This window comes from Ranitomeya imitator, chromosome 7, assembly GCF_032444005.1.
Source record: "Ranitomeya imitator isolate aRanImi1 chromosome 7, aRanImi1.pri, whole genome shotgun sequence".
In the NCBI taxonomy this organism is placed as follows: domain Eukaryota; kingdom Metazoa; phylum Chordata; class Amphibia; order Anura; family Dendrobatidae; genus Ranitomeya; species Ranitomeya imitator.
In genome coordinates, this window is record NC_091288.1 from 188,511,993 (window position 1) to 188,531,517 (window position 19,525).

The 19,525-nt window shown below is 45.3% G+C and overlaps 1 protein-coding gene across 3 annotated transcripts in view; it reads left to right on the forward strand.

Annotated features, from left to right (window-relative positions):
* The window catches only part of CCZ1 (CCZ1 homolog, vacuolar protein trafficking and biogenesis associated), a 48,551-nt gene that overhangs the window by 3,970 nt on the left and 25,056 nt on the right, over nucleotides 1-19,525 (forward strand). For 2 of the 3 annotated variants that reach the window (XM_069734229.1, XM_069734228.1), the window contains exons 2-8: nucleotides 1,583-1,673; nucleotides 3,593-3,690; nucleotides 3,871-3,964; nucleotides 9,716-9,790; nucleotides 10,404-10,451; nucleotides 11,704-11,787; nucleotides 12,867-13,042. In XM_069734229.1, the coding sequence (XP_069590330.1) occupies nucleotides 1,584-1,673; nucleotides 3,593-3,690; nucleotides 3,871-3,964; nucleotides 9,716-9,790; nucleotides 10,404-10,451; nucleotides 11,704-11,787; nucleotides 12,867-13,042 (665 nt within the window). In that variant the 5' untranslated portion in view covers nucleotide 1,583. Of the gene's footprint in view, nucleotides 1-210; nucleotides 231-1,582; nucleotides 1,674-3,592; nucleotides 3,691-3,870; nucleotides 3,965-9,715; nucleotides 9,791-10,403; nucleotides 10,452-11,703; nucleotides 11,788-12,866; nucleotides 13,043-19,525 lie in introns of those variants that run through there. The other variant, XM_069734230.1, reaches the window with a different exon arrangement.

Consider the following 19,525-nt stretch of genomic DNA (forward strand, 5'->3'; position numbering starts at 1 on the left):
CTGGGCTGCTTGCTGTAGTTTTCATAGAATTCCTGTTTTGACTCATGTAGATGTAGCAGATAAAAGTTTTCTTAGCTCTTTTCACGCTTCATTGTGAGCAAGCTGCCAATCAATGGTGGGGGGAGGAGTTACAGAGATTGGCTGGACTGATGTGCACGAGCTGTAGTCCTGCAGTGATAATCTCCTGCAGATAAAACGCTGATTGTACTGAAACTACAAAACACAGCCTAGTAAGTGATACATCACCAGAATCAGGCTCTTGTGCCCTATATTATGCTACTCTCGGATCATATAGTACAATCCTGCTGACAGATTCCCTTTAATAATATTAGAAAAGAGATAATCGGACTCCAATTGTATATAAAAATGAGAAAACAATGCAGTGCAGAAACATGCCATAAATGGTGCATCGAGGAAGCAGAAAACAGTATCTATTATGCTTAAGTTGGATTATAATGTAATCATTACATATTTATTGGTGATGGTATAACAGGACGACATGATGGATGCAAGGTGTAAATCAAGTTATAGCACAGAGAATGGTATTGGTAACACCACAGGGACGCTGAATGAATGAATATAATGCCAGAAGGGTGAGAGAAGCAAATAATCAGTATATAAAATGGTATATAGCTATATCAAAGCTCCAAGCGATATGTCGCCCCCGCTCCCCAATTCGTGTTTCACCCTGCTTCATCAGGGGGTGGCGCAGGATCAGGATAGGAGCTACTTTGCTTTGTTATTAATATAGTATTGGTAACCTGACCTCAGGATAAGTCATTAGTTTTGGATCAGTGAGGGGGCGGTGGTCCGTCACCTGATACCAGCACCGATCCCAAAGGATAGTGCATCAATATTACGTGCCTGGACAGCAAGAACGGGGGGTCCTGATCCCTGGTCATAGTGGGGGTCTCATCCTGTGGATAAGCCAGGTGATAATTAGCTGTTGCCAATAATACCCCATTAAAGGGAGTCTGTTGGTAGATTTTTGCTATTTAATTTGAGAACCGCAATTTATAGGGCAAGAGAGCCTGATTCCAAGGATGTCTCTTATTAGGCTGTGTGTTGTAATTTCAATACAATCAGTGTTTTATCAGCAGCAAGTTATCACTGCTTGAGAAGGTCTCACATACAGGCCAGTCGGGCTAATCTGTGTTACCCCCCCACCCTCACTATCGATTGGCAGTTTTCTGCCTATGCACAGTACACAGCTTCCAATCTGTGCTAGGGGCCTGGTTGGACTAGCAGGCACCATACACCTAGTCCTCTAGCAATAATCTGCTGATAAAACACTGATTTTTATAGAAACAGCAAAACACAGCCCAGTAAGTGACACGTCCCTGGAATCAGTGTCTCTATCCCTACATCATGCTGTTCTCAATTACATAGCAAAAACCTGGTGACAGATTCCCTTTAAGTCCACAAATCTTATTTCTCGCAGCTTGTTTTCCATCAGTCTTGTTTTGTTGAAGTGTCCGTGGTTCATGTTTATTCCCTTGTCTGTCGTTTGAGGAACCAGATTTGTTTTCTGAGTTGTAAAGACCCGATTCTTCTGCTGATCTTTTCCTTGCTGTCTGTGCAGGATGGCCTTTGCCGTGCAGGAGAAGCACTACCCGCCATCTCTACTGAGTTTCTTCATCTATAACCCCAAATTTGGTCCCAGGGAAGGAGAGGTAAGGTTCTGTACCCCCCTCGTTGGTCTTTGGATCTGCTTTGCTTCACCTGCTGCTGTTGGAAGAGCAAGTGACTGCGGGAGATGGTGTATCATGGGCACCCCGAAAAAACAAGCCCACATAAATATAACTAGGGATGAGCGAACGTGCTGTGATAAGGTGTTTTCTGAGCATGCTCATGTGCTGTCCGAGTGACTTCAGTGTGCTCGAATAATATGTTCGAATCCCTGAGGCTGATCGACAGGCCCAACACATGCAGGGATTGCCTAACAAACAGAAAATCCCTGCATGTGTTGCGGCCGTCGGACAGCAGCGAGACATGCAATCGCGGGGACTGAAAAGTATATCTTTCGAGCACATCATAGTCACTCGGTGAGCACCCGAGCATGCTCAGATAACACCTTATCCCAGCACGTTCCCTCATCACTAATAGTGATTAATGCAAAAGAACTCGGTGCCTGTTTGAGTCTGATCTATCAAGATATTCACTTGCTTAATCTGTTCAGTAAACGCCAAAATCAAAATTTTGCCATTTTTGTTGTCTCCGCAAAAAAAAAAAAAAAAAAGTAATAGAAAATGATCAAAACGTCGTTATATATCCGAAAATGGTATAAATCAAAGTGTCGGCTTGCAAATCAAAAACAAGCCCTCATACAATTTGATTAAGAAGAATGACAAAACCTACTGGTCACACACAAGGGCTTTTTGTTTTTTCTTTCTTTAAAATTTTCACTTTTTTTTTTTTTTTTTTTTCATAATAATATTATTATTATTATTATTACTATTTTGGAGAATCCTGTCGCCAGGTCGGTTTTATCACCCGATTAACGCCGTAAAAAAATGGAAAAAAATCTTGGTAAAATCCGTTTTATTGTACGTGCGCATGGAAGTCTATGGAGCGGTGTTACAGGCAGATATTGGGATGTTTCCCATGTTTAAAGCTGCATAAAAGATCGTCACATTCTCCAGTATAAAAATGAGAAACGTGTGTAGATAAAAGCATAGATGTCTATGGATGTCAAAACGCTGGCTGGAGCCTTTGTTGGATTTTCCAACAGAACTTGGTAAATAAGATCTGGATACAAAGAAATACTTGTATGTAGAAAGGAGGAAAATCTTGTGAGCTGCATCACATATCCAGCCCTCAGGAAGTCATGTAACGAGATTTTGCTAATTACAGCCATGCGCTTTATACAGACTTAATTGCTTTTAATCGAAAAAGAAAATGTAGAAACTCTGGAAAATAATCTTGATTTTAAAACACAATCAAAACAAACAAAAAAATAATCTACCGTTTCATGTTTGCAGCTCCTATGCAGACCTATGTGCCTCTACGGTAAGGCCGGGATCACACATGCGAGAAATACGTCCGAGTCTCGCATGGTAATCCCCGGCCCTGCACCCGACACTCAGGAGCGGAGCGTGCGGCTGCATGTATTGCTATGCGGCCGCACGCTTCGCTCCGGAGTGCAGGCGGCATGGCCGGGGATTACCATGCGAGACTCGGACGTATTTCTCGCATGTGTGATCCCGGCCTATGACTGTGAACAAATCCTTTGTGGTCTTATCTTGACATTCTGTTCTCTACGTCTTACAAAAGTACAGTCTATAGTTTAACAGGACGCAGAAACTGAGTAGAACTGCTGGGTCTGACTACGCAAGGTTTGTTTGTTGTCTGTTACCATGGAAACCCATTGGTTTGCATTGTAGCTGTAAATGCAAAACAGAATATTTTTAATGAAGAATATTTGCAAAGTTGCTTCAGTGTCTGTTTCAGAATGGTTGAAAAAAGGTGTTTTTCTGATACATGGAGGAATTATAGTATTTAAGAAGTGGTTTTCCGAGTAGGTGATCTTTATCGGTTATCCTTTACTTTTTTTTTAAATTTTTTATTTTTTTTTTGTATTCTCTTTATGCAGGAAGAAAAGAAGATCCTTTTTTACCATCCGAGCGAAGTTGAGAAAAATGAAAAAATAAAAAATGTTGGCTTATGTGAAGCAATCGTGCAGTTTACCAGGTAATGGGGCAAATACTTTATGCACAGTCTACAGGGCGGCCACAATGGCCAAGGATGACTGCCAAGGCAATCTATATCGTGCTTTTTGGTAGCTTTGCATGGAGCTTGTCACTAAAATTGTTAGCGAATGTTTTAGGAAAACAACATATTTTTTTTCACTGAATATTTTTTTTATTTTAGGACTTTTAACCCCACAAAGCCAGCACAGTCATTACACACGCAGAAGAACAGGCAGTTCTTCCTTGAGCCTGAAGACGGTTTTTGGATGGTGATGGTAAGACCTACTTTTTTTTTTTTTTTTTTTGCCTTCTTGGTTATATTGGAGTCCAGACAAGACTCCAGATTGATTGGTATCGATAGAGCAGAAGACCTAAAGTTGTTGGCACACAAAAACAACTTCTAATATTGTGATGAACATGGAGGCAGAACAATGTGATCTCAGCACAAAATCTGTATGTACGAGTTCAGACCGCCGCATTAAAAAAAAATTGTGCCAGTCATGTCCACAAATTGCAAATCGCCTTGTGCTCCTCTGTGCCACGGACGCGGTGCAGGAGTGGTTTATTGTTTGCACTATTCTAGTCTGCTAAAAGGGACCATAATGGTGAATTATGTGTCGTTGTTTTTTTGTTTTTTGTTTTTCCCCATGTGGATCTTACGGCCATGTAGGAAATGCTCATGTGCACTAGGCTACAATTGGTCGGCGTGGAGTCCATGTCACACACTGACTGAAACGAAGATTCCTAAGTCCCGATCTACAGGCCATAATGAGTGACCCCAGTAGAACAATGGGTTGTGATCAGCTGCAGCACACTGATGACCTTCAGTTTCCTCATACATCTAAAATGACCAGATGAGCTGTGCGACCAAGACCTGTTTATGGAGGTCCTAATAGGCTGACTACAAGGTTCAGCAAACCGGCTCTGTGAGGTGACCCTCATAATCAGATGGAGAATGAACGGTGAGGAGGCCATCATAATCAGATGGAGAATGAAGGGTGAGGAGGCCATCGTAATCCTACACAATGAAGGGTTGAGGAGGCCATCGTAATCCTACACAATGAAGGGTGAGGAGGCCATCGTAATCAGACACAATGAAGGGTCAGGAGGCCATCGTAATCCTACACAATGAAGGGTGAGGAGGCCATCGTAATCAGACGGAGAATGAAGGGTGAGGAGGCCATCGTCATCAGACGGAGAATGAAGTGTGAGGAGGCCATCGTAATCCTACACAATGAAGGGTTGAGGAGGCCATCGTAATCCTACACAATGAAGGGTGAGGAGGCCATCGTAATCAGACACAATGAAAGGTTGAGGAGGCCATCGTAATCCTACACAATGAAGGGTGAGGAGGCCATCGTAATCAGACGGAGAATGAAGGGTGAGGAGGCCATCGTAATCAGACGGAGAATGAAGGGTGAGGAGGCCATCGTAATCAGATGGAGAATGAAGGGTGAGGAGGCCATCGTCATCAGACGGAGAATGAAGGGTGAGGAGGCCATCGTCATCAGACGGAGAATGAAGTGTGAGGAGGCCATCGTAATCCTACACAATGAAGGGTTGAGGAGGCCATCGTAATCCTACACAATGAAGGGTGAGGAGGCCATCGTAATCCTACACAATGAAGGGTGAGGAGGCCATCGTAATCAGACACAATGAAGGGTCAGGAGGCCATCGTAATCAGACGGAGAATGAAGGGTCAGGAGGCCATCGTAATCAGACGGAGAATGAAGGGTGAGGAGGCCATCGTCATCAGACGGAGAATGAAGTGTGAGGAGGCCATCGTAATCCTACACAATGAAGGGTTGAGGAGGCCATCGTAATCCTACACAATGAAGGGTGAGGAGGCCATCGTAATCAGACACAATGAAGGGTCAGGAGGCCATCGTAATCAGACGGAGAATGAAGGGTCAGGAGGCCATCGTAATCAGACGGAGAATGAAGGGTGAGGAGGCCATCGTAATCAGACGGAGAATGAAGGGTGAGGAGGCCATCGTAATCAGATGGAGAATGAAGGGTGAGGAGGCCATCGTAATCAGATGGAGAATGAAGGGTGAGGAGGCCATCGTAATCAGACGGAGAATGAAGGGTGAGGAGGCCATCATAATCAGATGGAGAATGAAGGGTGAGGAGGCCATCGTAATCCTACACAATGAAGGGTGAGGAGGCCATCGTAATCAGACGGAGAATGAAGGGTGAGGAGGCCATCGTAATCCTACACAATGAAGGGTGAGGAGGCCGCCGTAATCAGACACAATGAAAGGTTGAGGAGGTCATCGTAATCCTACACAATGAAGGGTGAGGAGGCCATCGTAATCAGACGGAGAATGAAGGGTGAGGAGGCCATCGTAATCAGACGGAGAATGAAGGGTGAGGAGGCCATCGTAATCCTACACAATGAATGGTGAGGAGGCCATCGTGATCAGACGGAGAATGAAGGGTGAGGAGGCCATCGTCATCAGACGGAGAATGAAGGGTGAGGAGGCCATCGTCATCAGACGGAGAATGAAGGGTGAGGAGGCCATCGTCATCAGACGGAGAATGAAGGGTGAGGAGGCCATCGTCATCAGACGGAGAATGAAGGGTGAGGAGGCCGCCGTAATCAGACACAATGAAGGGTGAGGAGGCCGCCGTAATCAGACACAATGAAGGGTGAGGAGGCCGTCGTAATCAGACGGAGAATGAAGGGTGAGGAGGCCGCCGTAATCAGACGGAGAATGAAGGGTGAGGAGGCCATCGTAATCCTACACAATGAAGGGTGAGGAGGCCGCCGTAATCTGACACAATGAAAGGTTGAGGAGGCCATCGTAATCCTACACAATGAAGGGTGAGGAGGCCATCGTAATCAGACGGAGAATGAAGGGTGAGGAGGCCATCGTAATCAGACGGAGAATGAAGGGTGAGGAGGCCATGTTATCCACATACCCTGTAAGGACAAGCGTATTGGGACACACATCTTAATTGAATTCAGGTCTTCCATTCGGCTATATTGCCTCTGGTGTATAACATCCTTGGCCCTGTAGTTACAGTGAAGGGAAATCTTACTGCTTCGGCAAAAAGACATTTTAGACAATTGTTGCATTAAACTTTGTGGGAACGGTTTGGGGAAGGCCTTTTTTTGTTGCCCATAAAGACGTGCTTGTTGAATTTGGCCGAAGGATATGACCATCCATACAGAGTCCAGACCTCGGCCCCATCCGACACCTTTGAGATTAACTAGAATGGAGATTGTGAGCCAGACCTTTCCTCCAACATCAGCGTCCGACCTCACAAATGCTCTTCTCGAAGAATGGGCAAAAATTCCCACAGATGCCTCCCAAATCTTGTAGAAAACTTTTCCAGTAGATTGTAAGCTGTTATAGCTGCAAAGGAGGCACCGACTCCATATTAATGCCTGTGGATCTAGAATGGAAGGTGATGAAAGCTCCTGTAGCTGTAATGTCTAGGAGGAACATACTTTTGTCTGGAGTCCCACCTTTGGAGCCCACATCTATTGGACATTTTATGACCTATCCAGTGATATTGTTATAAATGTCCAAGTTGGGAATTACTTTTTTATAGGGTTTACCTTATAATCGTATGATACTTTCATAGAAGACCTTTCTAAGTGTTGTTGCCTTATACCAGACCAGCACCTGAGAATTAGTTATCTTCAGATAGATCGGTCACTGAGTTAATAAATTCCCTTCCGTGCCACGTTCGGGCACCTGGTGGCCAGTGAATTAGAGGGGCTTTCCTAATAATACATGGACATACTGATATCTCCTGGAAGAGACTCGATTTGTAGCCCCTCTCTACCACATCTAATTGATGACGGTCCTATAGGGGCCTTTTCCACTATTCCATTTCAATTTACTTGTAGACCAAGAAAGGCATAAAACTTTTTTCGTTTGGAATTCTTTCAATAAAATGTTCCTGTATCTGGATATTGTTCTCGTATTGATACCTTCTCGGGATGTCCATCCAGTGTGTTTGGTGCTGGCCCTGATCTCCAGGAATCCATTACACATCCCGTGTACAAGAGGATCCAGGGGAGGGACTGGGCTACTGACCATGTGTGACCACCAACACTAGACACACTAGGTGGACGTTCTTGGATCTATAGTTTTGGGTATGTAAAATTGTATGCATGAGTCTCGTAGTTGTTGATATTGGACTCCTGCAGTCTGCCAGTGCCCGAAGACAACAGAGAAGGGTCTAATGTCTACAAGTAGCTTCATAGGGTTTCCTAAATGTGATGGAAAGGTAGGTATACAAATGACACATGCCAAGTAGATGGGTCTTGTATTAACTCGTATTCTGTTTCACCGTTGACATAAATATTCCAAGACGTGTTCCTGTGTTTACCACCCTGAACAATGGGTAAATGGAAACTATATCCATCTGAAACTGTATCTCCAGGGAGGAATCTGAAATCCGCACTTTGCTCCAGTTGCACATTTAATAAGTGCTGACTTTGCATCCTGTAACAATGCTGTGCCGTCAGCCTGTCAGATACTGGGCAAAGCTCAGAATCTAATGCTTCCTATTCTCCCAACATCCTGTGCATCGCTGTTTCTGTTCTAGATATACAAGAAATGTTTAGGACTGTCTCCCAAGACATACATCTTGTAAAAATATATACAGTGGCATGTAAAAGTCTTGGCACCCCTGGAAATGGGACAATACAAAGAAGGTTTGGGCACCCTTAGAGATTTTTGTGCTCGGATAACATTGACCAAGGTTTCACACCTTATTGGGGTTATGTCTTGTTCATGATCGTTGTTATGAAAGGTCAGGTGATGCAAATTTCCCAGATTTGTAAAGACCCAGCCTCCTCTAAACGTGCTAAAAAACAGCAGCCATGTGTTCTTCTAAGCAGCTGCCTAGCTCTCTGAAAATGGTGGTGGCCCACAAAGCAGGAGAAGGTTATAAGAAGATAGCAAAGCGTTGTCAAGTTGCCCTTTCCTCATTTTTGAAATGGCTCTGAACAGGAATGTAGGAGGTCAAGATTAGTTCTGAAAGATCAAGCAAAATTTCAGTGAGAGCTGCTTGTACGATTGCTAGAGAGGAAAATCCTAACCCTTGCTTGACCACCAAAGACTTTCAGAAAGATTTAGCAGACTGGAGTTGTGGTACATTGTTCTAATGTGCAGAGACTCCTGCACAAATATGGCCTTCATGGACAAGTCATCAGAGGAATAACTCTCCCGCGTCCTCACCATAGTGTTCAGCGTCAGAAGTATGCGGAAGTACATCTAAACAAGCCGGAAGCATTTTTGACGCAAGTCCTGTGGACCAATGAGATTAAAATAGAACACTTTGGCCACAATTATCAAAGGTATTTGGGGAGAAAAAAAAGACACAGAATTTTCAGGAAAAGAACATCTCACCAAACATTAAGCATGGGGGTGGAGCAATCATGCTTCAGAGTTGTGTTGCAGCCACTGGCATGGGGAACATTTCACAGGTAGAGGGAAGAATGGATTCCATTAAATTTCCACAAATTCTTGATGCAAACATAACATCACCTGTAAAATAGCTGAAGGTGAAAAGGGGATGGCTTCTACAAATGGATAATGATCCTAAACACATGTCTGAATCCACAATAGACAACCTCAAAAAGTGCAATCTGAAGGTTTTACAATGGCCCTCACAGTCCCTTGATCTGAACCTCATTGAAAATCTGTGTCTAGTCCTCAAAATAGCAGTGCTTGCAAGACGACCCAGGAATCTACAGAACTGGAAGAATTTTCCAAGGAAGAATGGATGAAAATCCCTCAAACAAGAATTGAAAGACCCTTTTCTGGCTACAAAATGCGTTTACAAGCTTTGATACTTGCAAAAGGAAGTGCTACTAACCACGCAGGGTGCCCAAACGTGGAGATCATTTTATCTTCAACTTGCTTAACTGTTCACAATAACAGTAATTTAGACCTGGGGTGCCCAAAACCTTTACATGCTACTGTATATAGTGTTGTTTTTTTTTTTGTTTTTTTTAAGTGGCATGAATTTTATTAATTTCTTCTATTTCCTAACATATTTAGGTGGTTAAAAATCCTGTTGTAGAAAAACAAAAAGATGGGAAAGCCATATTAGAATATCAGGAAGATGAAATCCTGGTAGGTATAAAATAATAATGTCATCATATACACAACCCTTTTATATAAAAGAAAGTGACAATAAATGTGTGTTTTATATAATGTGTTATACATTTTAGTCTAGTTTATGAATATAAACCAGATAGTCAAACATAATTTTTTTTTTTCTATATTTTTATTTTATGATGGCGCTTTTTTTTGTATGCAGTGTTCAATCCACTGTACCCGAGCTGCTATTAAATAGCGGTTCAGATTACTCTTTATTGTGCAACAAGACTATATGAAAACCTGGTATCCTGAGTGAGCAGATTGACGTGTATGAGAGCGTGTCTGTGCCGGCAGAGGTCGCTGTGCAGAGCGCTTCCAGCTTTCTAGCAGTGTCCTCTTCCATGGTGATCCGGCCTGTGATATTAATGGAGTGAGTGAGGAGGTATCAGTCAATTATGAGGCTCCTTGTAGAAACTGCAACTTTTCAAGATCACTTTTACCTATAGATCAGGAGCGTAGAAATTTAGTAATAAACGTGATTTAAAATATTTCACTTGTTTTAGACAGTAGGACTAAATGAATGTATTTTAAGACTGGGGTTTACTATAGAATATTTTAATGTCTTATTTTTTTTTTATATACTAAGGACAAGGTGTATTCCTCAGTCTTGGAGCAATGCTACAAAATGTATAAGGTAAGCCATCTGTATGCGGCGCATTCCGATAGTGATCTGCTGAAAGAAGGCGTCTTGTAATTAAGAGATTGCCTGTGACTAATTGATGGTGATTTCTGGTTCAAGTTAAAGGGGGCTATAAACTAAAAATGCATGACCTGTTCTCCAATCAAAAGCGTAGATTAGAGGCGATTAATTCACGAGTGACTCCCTAATGAATAATCCCGATCAGAGACTCCTTATGTCTGGCCAGAAGCCTAAAGTCTTAGAACTTTGAAACTAACTTAATAGCGTTAACTCTTTACGTGCAGCAAGCCGTACGACTGCCTTTTACCCCCGTAGGGTTACATTGTGGATTCTTACCGATTTTTCTTTAACGCTTGTTTGCTGCGGATCTTTGTCTGCCATGTTACAGATACAGTGGAGCTACAGGTTACTTGTTGGTTATGAAAGTCCTGTGATTACAGCAGACTCGGCACAAAGTCAGGCAGTAGAAAAATATACTACAACAAAAGGAAAGGAAGGCGTAAGGTGAACTGTTGTAGTATATTTTTGTGCTGCTTAACGTTGTGCCGAGTCTGCTGTAATCACAGAACTTTCGTAACTAACAAGTGCCCTCTACAGGTGCCCAAACGGGTCATTACAAGCTGTTTGTGTAAGATATACCTGTGTCCCGGTATTCCTACGTTGCAGCTCTCCATCCCAACCCTTAGTTCTAAGGGAAGGAAAAACTGCTTCATATTGAAATGAGTGGAGCGTGCAGCCTGCAGGAGAGTTTAAAGGAGTTGTCCGCTGCTAGGACAACCCCTTCTGAATCCCTAAGGTTTCCTCCCAGTGGTGTCTCCACTGGTTCTCCTGGGATCATGTGGTATTACATCACGTGATCCCTGCAGACAATCAGGGGTAAATAATGCGGAGCCTGCAGTGGTCAGTATAAGGGGGCATTATATGATGAATTTGGAGAAATCTCGTTATTGAGTTGTTTTACGCGATTTCCATTGTTCTCGTTTCATCAGTTTATTGCAAGCAGCAGAAAGTCTGTAAAATATTCGAGTAACCCTGATTTACAATGAGGGTGGTGGTGTGAATAAATGTGATTGCGCCCTATATATGTGCACTATAATATGTTATTAAAGAACATGAAGCACAATTGTAATATAACTATTACTGTGTGTTTTTTTTTTTTTTTTTTTTTTTTTTTTTTTTGCCTTTCATAATAATCACCTTTTTTTTTTTTTTTGGTTTTTTTTTTTGGTTTTTTTTCCCTCTTCAGTTATTTAATGGCACCTTTAACAAAGCTATGGACGCTGGCGGAGTTACACTGCTGAAGGACCGACTGGAGAAATTCTTTCTGCGGGTAAATAAATCTTAATTTTTTAGTGCGGCTTTTGTCATTTAGGGAAAAATATCCGGAAGATGTTTTACGTGAGTTTCTACTGCTGTCCCGAAAGGCTTTTTTGTGAACAGTCAATCAAGGCGACCTGCTGATTGACTTCCCTAAATCTCATCTGGAGGCTGTGACACCCCACATAATAACCCTGGGAGTAGGACCAGTGGGGTGTTGTCTCGTGAAGTGTCTTCTTCATGGCTCGTGAAGTGTCTTCTTCATGGCTCGTGAAGTGTCTTCTTCATGGCTCGTGAAGTGTCTTCTTCATGGCTCGTGAAGTGTCTTCTTCATGGCTCGTGAAGTGTCTTCTTCATGATCTCAAAGGCTATCGTGGTGCAAAGCAAGACGGCAATGGAGGCTGGAACGGAGGTCTGTCCTCTTCAGTGATATCTTGCTTTTGTCTTGGTTGCAATGATGGCCACAGATCGGTTTGGAGACCATGTGCGCAGCGCCATGAAGAAGGGAACGTCATGCTGGTCCTACTCCTACACCATGATCCTGTGGTGGTGTAACGTACGGTAGCCGGACCCTTTTAGTTATGATTCCAGCTGCACTAATAGCTCAGTGTTACATCGATTTGGTTGTGGAACCAGTGTTGCTTCCATTTCTCCAAAGTGTCCTAGGAGGGGTCTTACAGCATGACAAGCTCAGGTCGCCTGTTCTACTGTGATCAGCCTGCGTGACCTTAACGTGCTCTGGTGGCCTGCAGAATCTCCAGTCTTGTCTCCTATCGAGCACATATGGGACACCATTGGTCGGTAACTCCACAGGAGCTGCCAGCAGCGGATCTTGATGATTTGCTCAAGTGTATTCCTCATATGACCATTGATAGCAGCCAAGGCTGGAAGTTCGGGGATTTCTGCTACGCCATACTGAATAAATCAAGATGTTTCCTTTTTTTTCATCATTTGCAGATCAGTGACATATCTACCTATCCTGTGATTTCCAGAATTCCACCACTTAGTGTTGTAATTTCGAGTTTAAGCAGTGTAGATTTTTTTTTTTTTTTTTTTAAATTTTATTAAATGTCTGCATTTTTTTCCCCACAGTATCTACAGACCTTACACTTGCAGTCTTGCGACCTGCTCGATGTATTTAGCGGCATTAGTTTTTTCCCATTGGATAAGATGACGTATCTGAAGATCCAGTCCTTCATTAACAGAGTGGAGGAAAGCCTTAGTCTTGTGAAGTATACGGCGTTCCTGTATAATGACCAGCTCATCTGGTAGGTGTCTGCATGTCATGGTTATATGTAGGCAATGCTGTAGTGCACTTATTGCCATACTTACATTTGCATCTTGCTCCAGAATTGCTGTTCAGAGCTGCATTTACAATTCGGCAGGCTTCAGAGCTGAACTCGAACCATTCCTTGCCGTCTCAATATCTTTATTGTCCTATATTACACATAGATGGATGCAATATGCAGTCTGATATAGTAAGAATTGTAGTCTGCCGACAGCCTGTATTCTGCTGACAGATGGTTACTGCTTTCTTATTAGTTTTTCCGCTACAGTCAGTTGTCTTCTATGCAGGGTACATCAGACACTCAATCACCTAAGTCCATGGATAATGTTCCATAAATAGGGTTATAAAATGCTAGACCTCTTGTACTGTCTGTAAGGATTTCTAGCAGATCCGTGCGTGGTTATTGTATTTTTCTCCATAATGTTCATGTGGATTTAATGTTACTTTTAGAACCATGTCAAGATTTTAAGATTTCTGTCGGTGCTGAAATAATTTCTTATGGTCGTATACGACCAGTCCTCTTTTAACCCTTTCTGCCCACACCATGTAAATAAACGGGATACTGGACCAGAAGCCCAATAACCATATGACATCGGTAAAGAGTCTGATGACATCACAAGGATTTGCTGAGGATAGGTGGCTTACAGGCATGTGGAGAAAACACGATCTGTGTCCTCTGCTTGTTTACCTGTATAGCTCAAAGGCTGTACGGCACCTGGGCAACATGGAATAGCAGAGCTGGAAAGGTTGTACTGCGCCTGAGTCAATATGGAATAGCAGAGCTGGAAAGGTTGTGCTGGGCCTGAGTCAATATGGAATAGCAGAGCTGGAAAGGTTGTGCTGGGCCTGAGTCAATATGGAATAGCAGAGCTGGAAAGGCTATACTGAGCTTGAGTCAATATGGAATAGCAGAGCTGGAAAGGCTGTACGGCACCTGGGCAACATGGAATAGCAGAGCTGGAAAGGTTGTACTGCGCCTGAGTCAATATGGAATAGCAGAGCTGGAAAGGTTGTGCTGGGCGTGAGTCAATATGGAATAGCAGAGCTGGAAAGGTTGTGCTGGGCCTGAGTCAATATGGAATAGCAGAGCTGGAAAGGTTGTACTGCGCCTGAGTCAATATGGAATAGCAGAGCTGGAAAGGTTGTGCTGGGTCTGAGTCAATATGGAATATCAGAGCTGGAAAGGTTGTGCTGGGCCTGAATCAATATGGAATAGCAGAGCTGGAAAGGCTATACTGAGCTTGAGTCAATATGGAATAGCAGAGCTGCAAAGGCTGTACGGCACCTGGGCAACATGGAATAGCAGAGCTGGAAAAGTTCTTCTGGGCCTGAGTCAACATGGAATAGCAGAGCTGGAAAGGTGGTGCTGGGCCTGGGTCGATATGGAATAGCAGAGCTGGAAAGGTTGTACTGCACCTAAAGCAACATGGAACAACAAGGCTGGAAAGGCTGGCTGACATCTGAGACACAAAAAGGCAGAGTTGAATTTGTTTGGCACCTTAGTCATGAAAAGGCATCCCAGGAGCAGCTGAGCCAAGTGATACAGCAGAGTTTGTGAACGCCTCAGCATAATGACGAATATTGGTCATACAGGCTGCATTTAAAAAAAAAAAAAAAAAAAAAAAAAAAAAAAGAGAAAAAAGCTTGATATTTGACATTGAGCCGGAGATGAAAGCTGTTAACATGCGCTCCAGATGCTCAGCATTTATACCATCCATATGGGCAGAATGCACCATAGTCCGGACATAGACTGACACCATTAGGAATCCTCATGGGAATACAGCCATCATAAAGGTGATTTTTTTTTATTTTATTTTTATTTTTTTTCCTTCCTCTTGCCAAACACTTGTGATCATAAGAGGGTTAATTAGCAGTTGCTGTTACGGCAGGGTATCCAGCAGGGGGAGCACCACCATTACATAAGCAGCACAGGCCAGCGGTGGTGCCAGCTCTCCCTGCATACAGTGCCACCTGCGGACGGCCAGAACAGAAATGACGGCTGCTTCTACTCGTCTCATCTGCTCAGGTCATGTGTCCCATTTCTGCAAAGGGATGAAAAGCGGTAATAATTTATGACAGGGTGTAAATTGGTGTGAAAGGAGAGAGCAGATGTGCATCTTATCAGCTCCCAGCATTGTATCTTGTTTGCAATGTGGCTGCGTGCATCTGTCAGCAGCACCCTCCATGGCCAGGGTATGACGGCTCATGAATAGTGCAGGGCATAAGTGCACGATGGCGTCCGGTCATTAAAGCTACTGGCATCTCGTCCTCACAGCTGGTGCTAGCACATACTGTAGTCCTGGCTGCTGGCCTCTAGATTGTCTATGAAAATGCAATAATCCTCATATTTCAGGGATGGGATTCCTCATAGTAGGCAAACCCCTGCACCCCCTTCTTCTGCACTCGAGCCTTAAGATACAGCGCCTTGAAAAGGTATTTATACCCTGTGAGCATTTCCATATTTTTTTTTCACAGTACACCCACAAACCTAAACTTTTTTTCTATTTTTATGTGATTATTCCTAGCATCAAGTATTTTTGAAATGTAAAGGAAATACACGGTTTTGTAAATATTTTAAAAATATAAATCTGACAATTGTGACGTGGATTTGTATTCAGCCCCCCTGAGTCAAAGCTTTGTAGGACCACCTTTTTGCTGTAATTCCAGCTTCCCTAATAGCTTTGTACATCTATAGGGTGAAATTTTAACCCACTCTTCTTCCCATCAACTCTGACCAGCTTCCCTGTACCTGATGAGGAAAAGCTTGATGCTGCCACCACCATGTTTGACAGTGTGGATGGTGTTGTGCAATGTTAGTTTTCCATGACATAAAGTTTTGTATTTCTCCATCGCCCCATTGGGGGACACAGGACCATGGGGTGTATGCTGCTGCTACTAGGAGGCTGGCACTAAGTAAATACAAAAAGGGTTAGCTCCTCCTCTGCAGTATACACCGCCCACTGGCTCCGGATAATACCAGTTCTTGCTTAGTGTCCGTAGGAGGCACACTGCGTCTGATTTTTTTTTTTTCTTTTTTTTTTTTTTTCCCAGACGATTTAGTCTGTAATTTATTTTTTATCTTTGCGCAAGAGGACAAAGGGGGCGACCGACCCTTTTAAGGGGGCCAATCTTCCCCGAAACACCAACAGGCGAGCACGGCGAGTTTACTCCCCGTACCCTTTCCTGCGACGTGGGATGTTCGGCCGTGAACTAGCCCTGTGAAATCCTAGGGGAGCGAACCCTTAGGATACACAGAGGTACTTTCCCTGATCACAGTCTGGCCGCCCTCCCTCTGCACCACCACTGTGGAACAGCGGTGCTGCATGGAGCTCCTCAGTCCCTCTCCACCCCCTCATCAAGAGGGCGGTGGATTGAGGTTGACTGCACCTTCCCTCGTACCTCACCTGAAGAGGACCACATACGGTGAGTCTGATAGGGTGGGGGGGGGGCTCCCGAGCGCACCGCGGGCTCGGCCGCTTTTCGCGGCCGGGCACCGCTAATTTAGTCCCCGGCTTCGGCCTCAGCTAGGCCGCGTTCCGCCCACAGCGCACGTCACGCGCGAGGCCCCGCCCAGTGCTTCTCAACTCTCGGCGGCCATCTTGGATGGAAGATGGAGCTCCTGGTGTCTCTCAGGAGCCTCAGAATGCCACCAAATCAAGGAGTGCATCCCTCTCCGGTCTCGGTGCGGCATCCGGACACAAGACCTGGGTAGGTGCGCTGCACACTGACACAGGCCCTCCTACTCCTGCACACAGTGCTCCGCTCACTAGCTGCACAGGTGCCCCACAGCCCTGCACGGAGGTTAACTGACATGTCTCTGCATAAACCCAAAAAGTCTGCTAAAACAGTGTTCTTCACTTCTTGCACCTCCTGTCAGGCTGTGCTAACAAGCGGGCATACTGCTCTGTTCTGCAATGCTTGTGACCCTAAATACGCTCAGGAGCCCCCCTGCCGCAAACGAGCCCGCGGGACCAGTCCCCCTGAGTGGGCTTTGTCACTTTCGCAATCTATGGCTTCTTTGACCAAAGCTATCGAGTCCCTCCAGGAGCAGGACCACTAATCCGCCTATTCAGGATGTTTCCGCTACGGTTGCGGAATCTTCAGCCTGCAGGGGCCGCTCTTATTTTAAGCACAAGCGGTCATCTAGGAAGCTCGTCCGTAGCTCGTCCCCCAGGCCCTCCGGTGCCTCGGCGTCCGTTAACTCTGCCTCCCGCTCTCGCTCCCCAGGCACCTCTTCCGAACAGGACTCTGATCCTGAGTCTGATGGGCCTCTAGATCTGGAGTCGCCAGGTTCAGAGCACTATAGATGGTCTCATCGAGGCCATCAACCAGTCCCTTCAGGTTGATGAGGAACCGGCGACCTCCAGTACGGATAATTCGGTGTCTTTCAAAAGGACCAAACGTACTCACAGGGTGTTTGCCAATCACCCAGAGTTCCAGGACGTAGTCCAGCGACATAGGGAGCGTCCAGACAAACGCTTTCAGGGCCAGAAATCTCTGGAGTTCAAATACCCCTTTTCTCCTGATCTCTGCAAACCATGGACAGAAGTCCCTCCTGTGGATCATCCTGTCTCACGTTTGTCCTCTAAAACTGTCCTATCCGTGCCGGATGGATCTTCGATCAAAGATCCCACAGATCGCCTAGTTGACAGTCTCGCCCGCTCAGCTTTCGAGGCTTCAGGCTCTGCACTCTTTCCCTCCTTCGCTGCTACCTGGGTAGCCAGAGCCATGACTTCTTGGGCAGACTCCCTGCACAAGGCCTTACAAAGCAGTGATCTACCTTCTGACTTAGCGGAGCTAGCAAATCAAATTTCCCTGGCGGGCGATTCCTTAGTAAACGCTTCCCTGGATGTGGCTAACTGCTCTGCACTTACGGCTTCAAACGCTATGGTGATTAGCAGAGCGTTATGCCTGAGGAATTGGCGCGCGGACTCTGTCTCTAAAAAGTTCCTCACGTCTCTGCCATATCTCGGTGGCCGTCTATTTGGCAAAAAGCTGGACAAACTGATTTCAAACACTACGGGGGGAAAAAGTACTTCCCTTCCCCAGCAGAGGTTCAGACGACAGCCGCAGGCTCGTTTTCAGCCCTTTCGTGGATATTACACATGGCATTCCTCAGCTATTTCCCCTGGCTCGGAGCGCTGCGCCGGCAGAGACAAAAGCCCTCAGGCTCCATACAGGCCCAACATTTCCTGGAGGGGCCGCTCCACACAGTCTAGGTCCAGGGGATCCAGACCCCAACCGTCTTCCTCTAAATGACTCGCAATCTCTTCCGGACGACACCAGCAAAGTAGGGAGACGCCTTCTCTTGTTTCGTCATGTCTGGCTCGCAGTCGTTCACGACGAGTGGATAAGGGATCTGGTGTCCTCCGGTTACAAAATCGATTTTGTCCTTCCAAAGCGGGAATGCGCGCTCAGGCTTTTTCCAAGCCCATTCAGTCGCTCCGACAAGACGGAGTGATTGTCCCTGTCCCAGAGGACGAAAGGTTCCGCGGTTTTTATTCAAATCTGTTTATGGTCCCCAAAAAGGATGGAACAGTAAGGCCCATCCTGGACCTAAAGCTCTTGAACAGATTTGTCAAAGTCCGTCATTTCCGGATGAAATCTCTCCGTTCCGTCATTGCCTCGATGGAACAAGGCAAATTCTTAGCATCCATCGACATCCAGGATGCATACCTCCACATCCCAATTTACCCACCTCATCAAAGGTTCCTTCGCTTCGCCGTCGGCGAAGAACATTTTCAGTTCACGGCCTTGCCTTTCGGCCTCGCCACCGCCCCCAGAGTTTTCACAAAGGTCATGGCCATTTTGCATTCTCGGGGTCTAGTCGTGCTTCCCTACCTAGACTTACTGGTCAAAGGCCCATCTTTCCGAGCCTACGAGGAGTGCGTCCGCATTTCCTTGGATACTCTTTCTCGGTTGGGCTGGTTGATCAATCTAAAAGTCATCTCCTGTTCCAGCTCAACGGATTTCCTTCCTGGGCATGACCATGGACACCTCCCTAGGGTTGGTGCTTCTTCCTCGGGACAAGGTCCTGGCTCTTCAACAGGGGGTCTAGAAGCTTCTTCATCCGTCCCCTTGTTCCATCCGTTTCAGCATGAGGATTCTCGGGAAGATGGTGGCCGCAGTGGAGGCAATTCCATTTGTGCAACTGCACCTCCGTCCCCCACAGCAAGCTCTGCAATGCGCGAGGTAGAGCACATCCTTCGCTGGGCCGAAAACAACCACTCGGTCATATCGGCCGTTCACATTTTAAGGAGTAGAGAATTGGGCCGCGGATTTCCTCAGCCGGCAAGGTCGTGCCTCAGGAGAGTGGTATCCCCATCAGGACATATTCCAACAGATTTGCCTTTGTTGGGGTACTCCGGACATAGACTTGATGGCTTCCTGGTTCAATGCCAAGGTACCTCAGTTTGTAGCCCGGTCCCGGGACCCCAGAACAATCGGGGTGGACGCGCTAGTC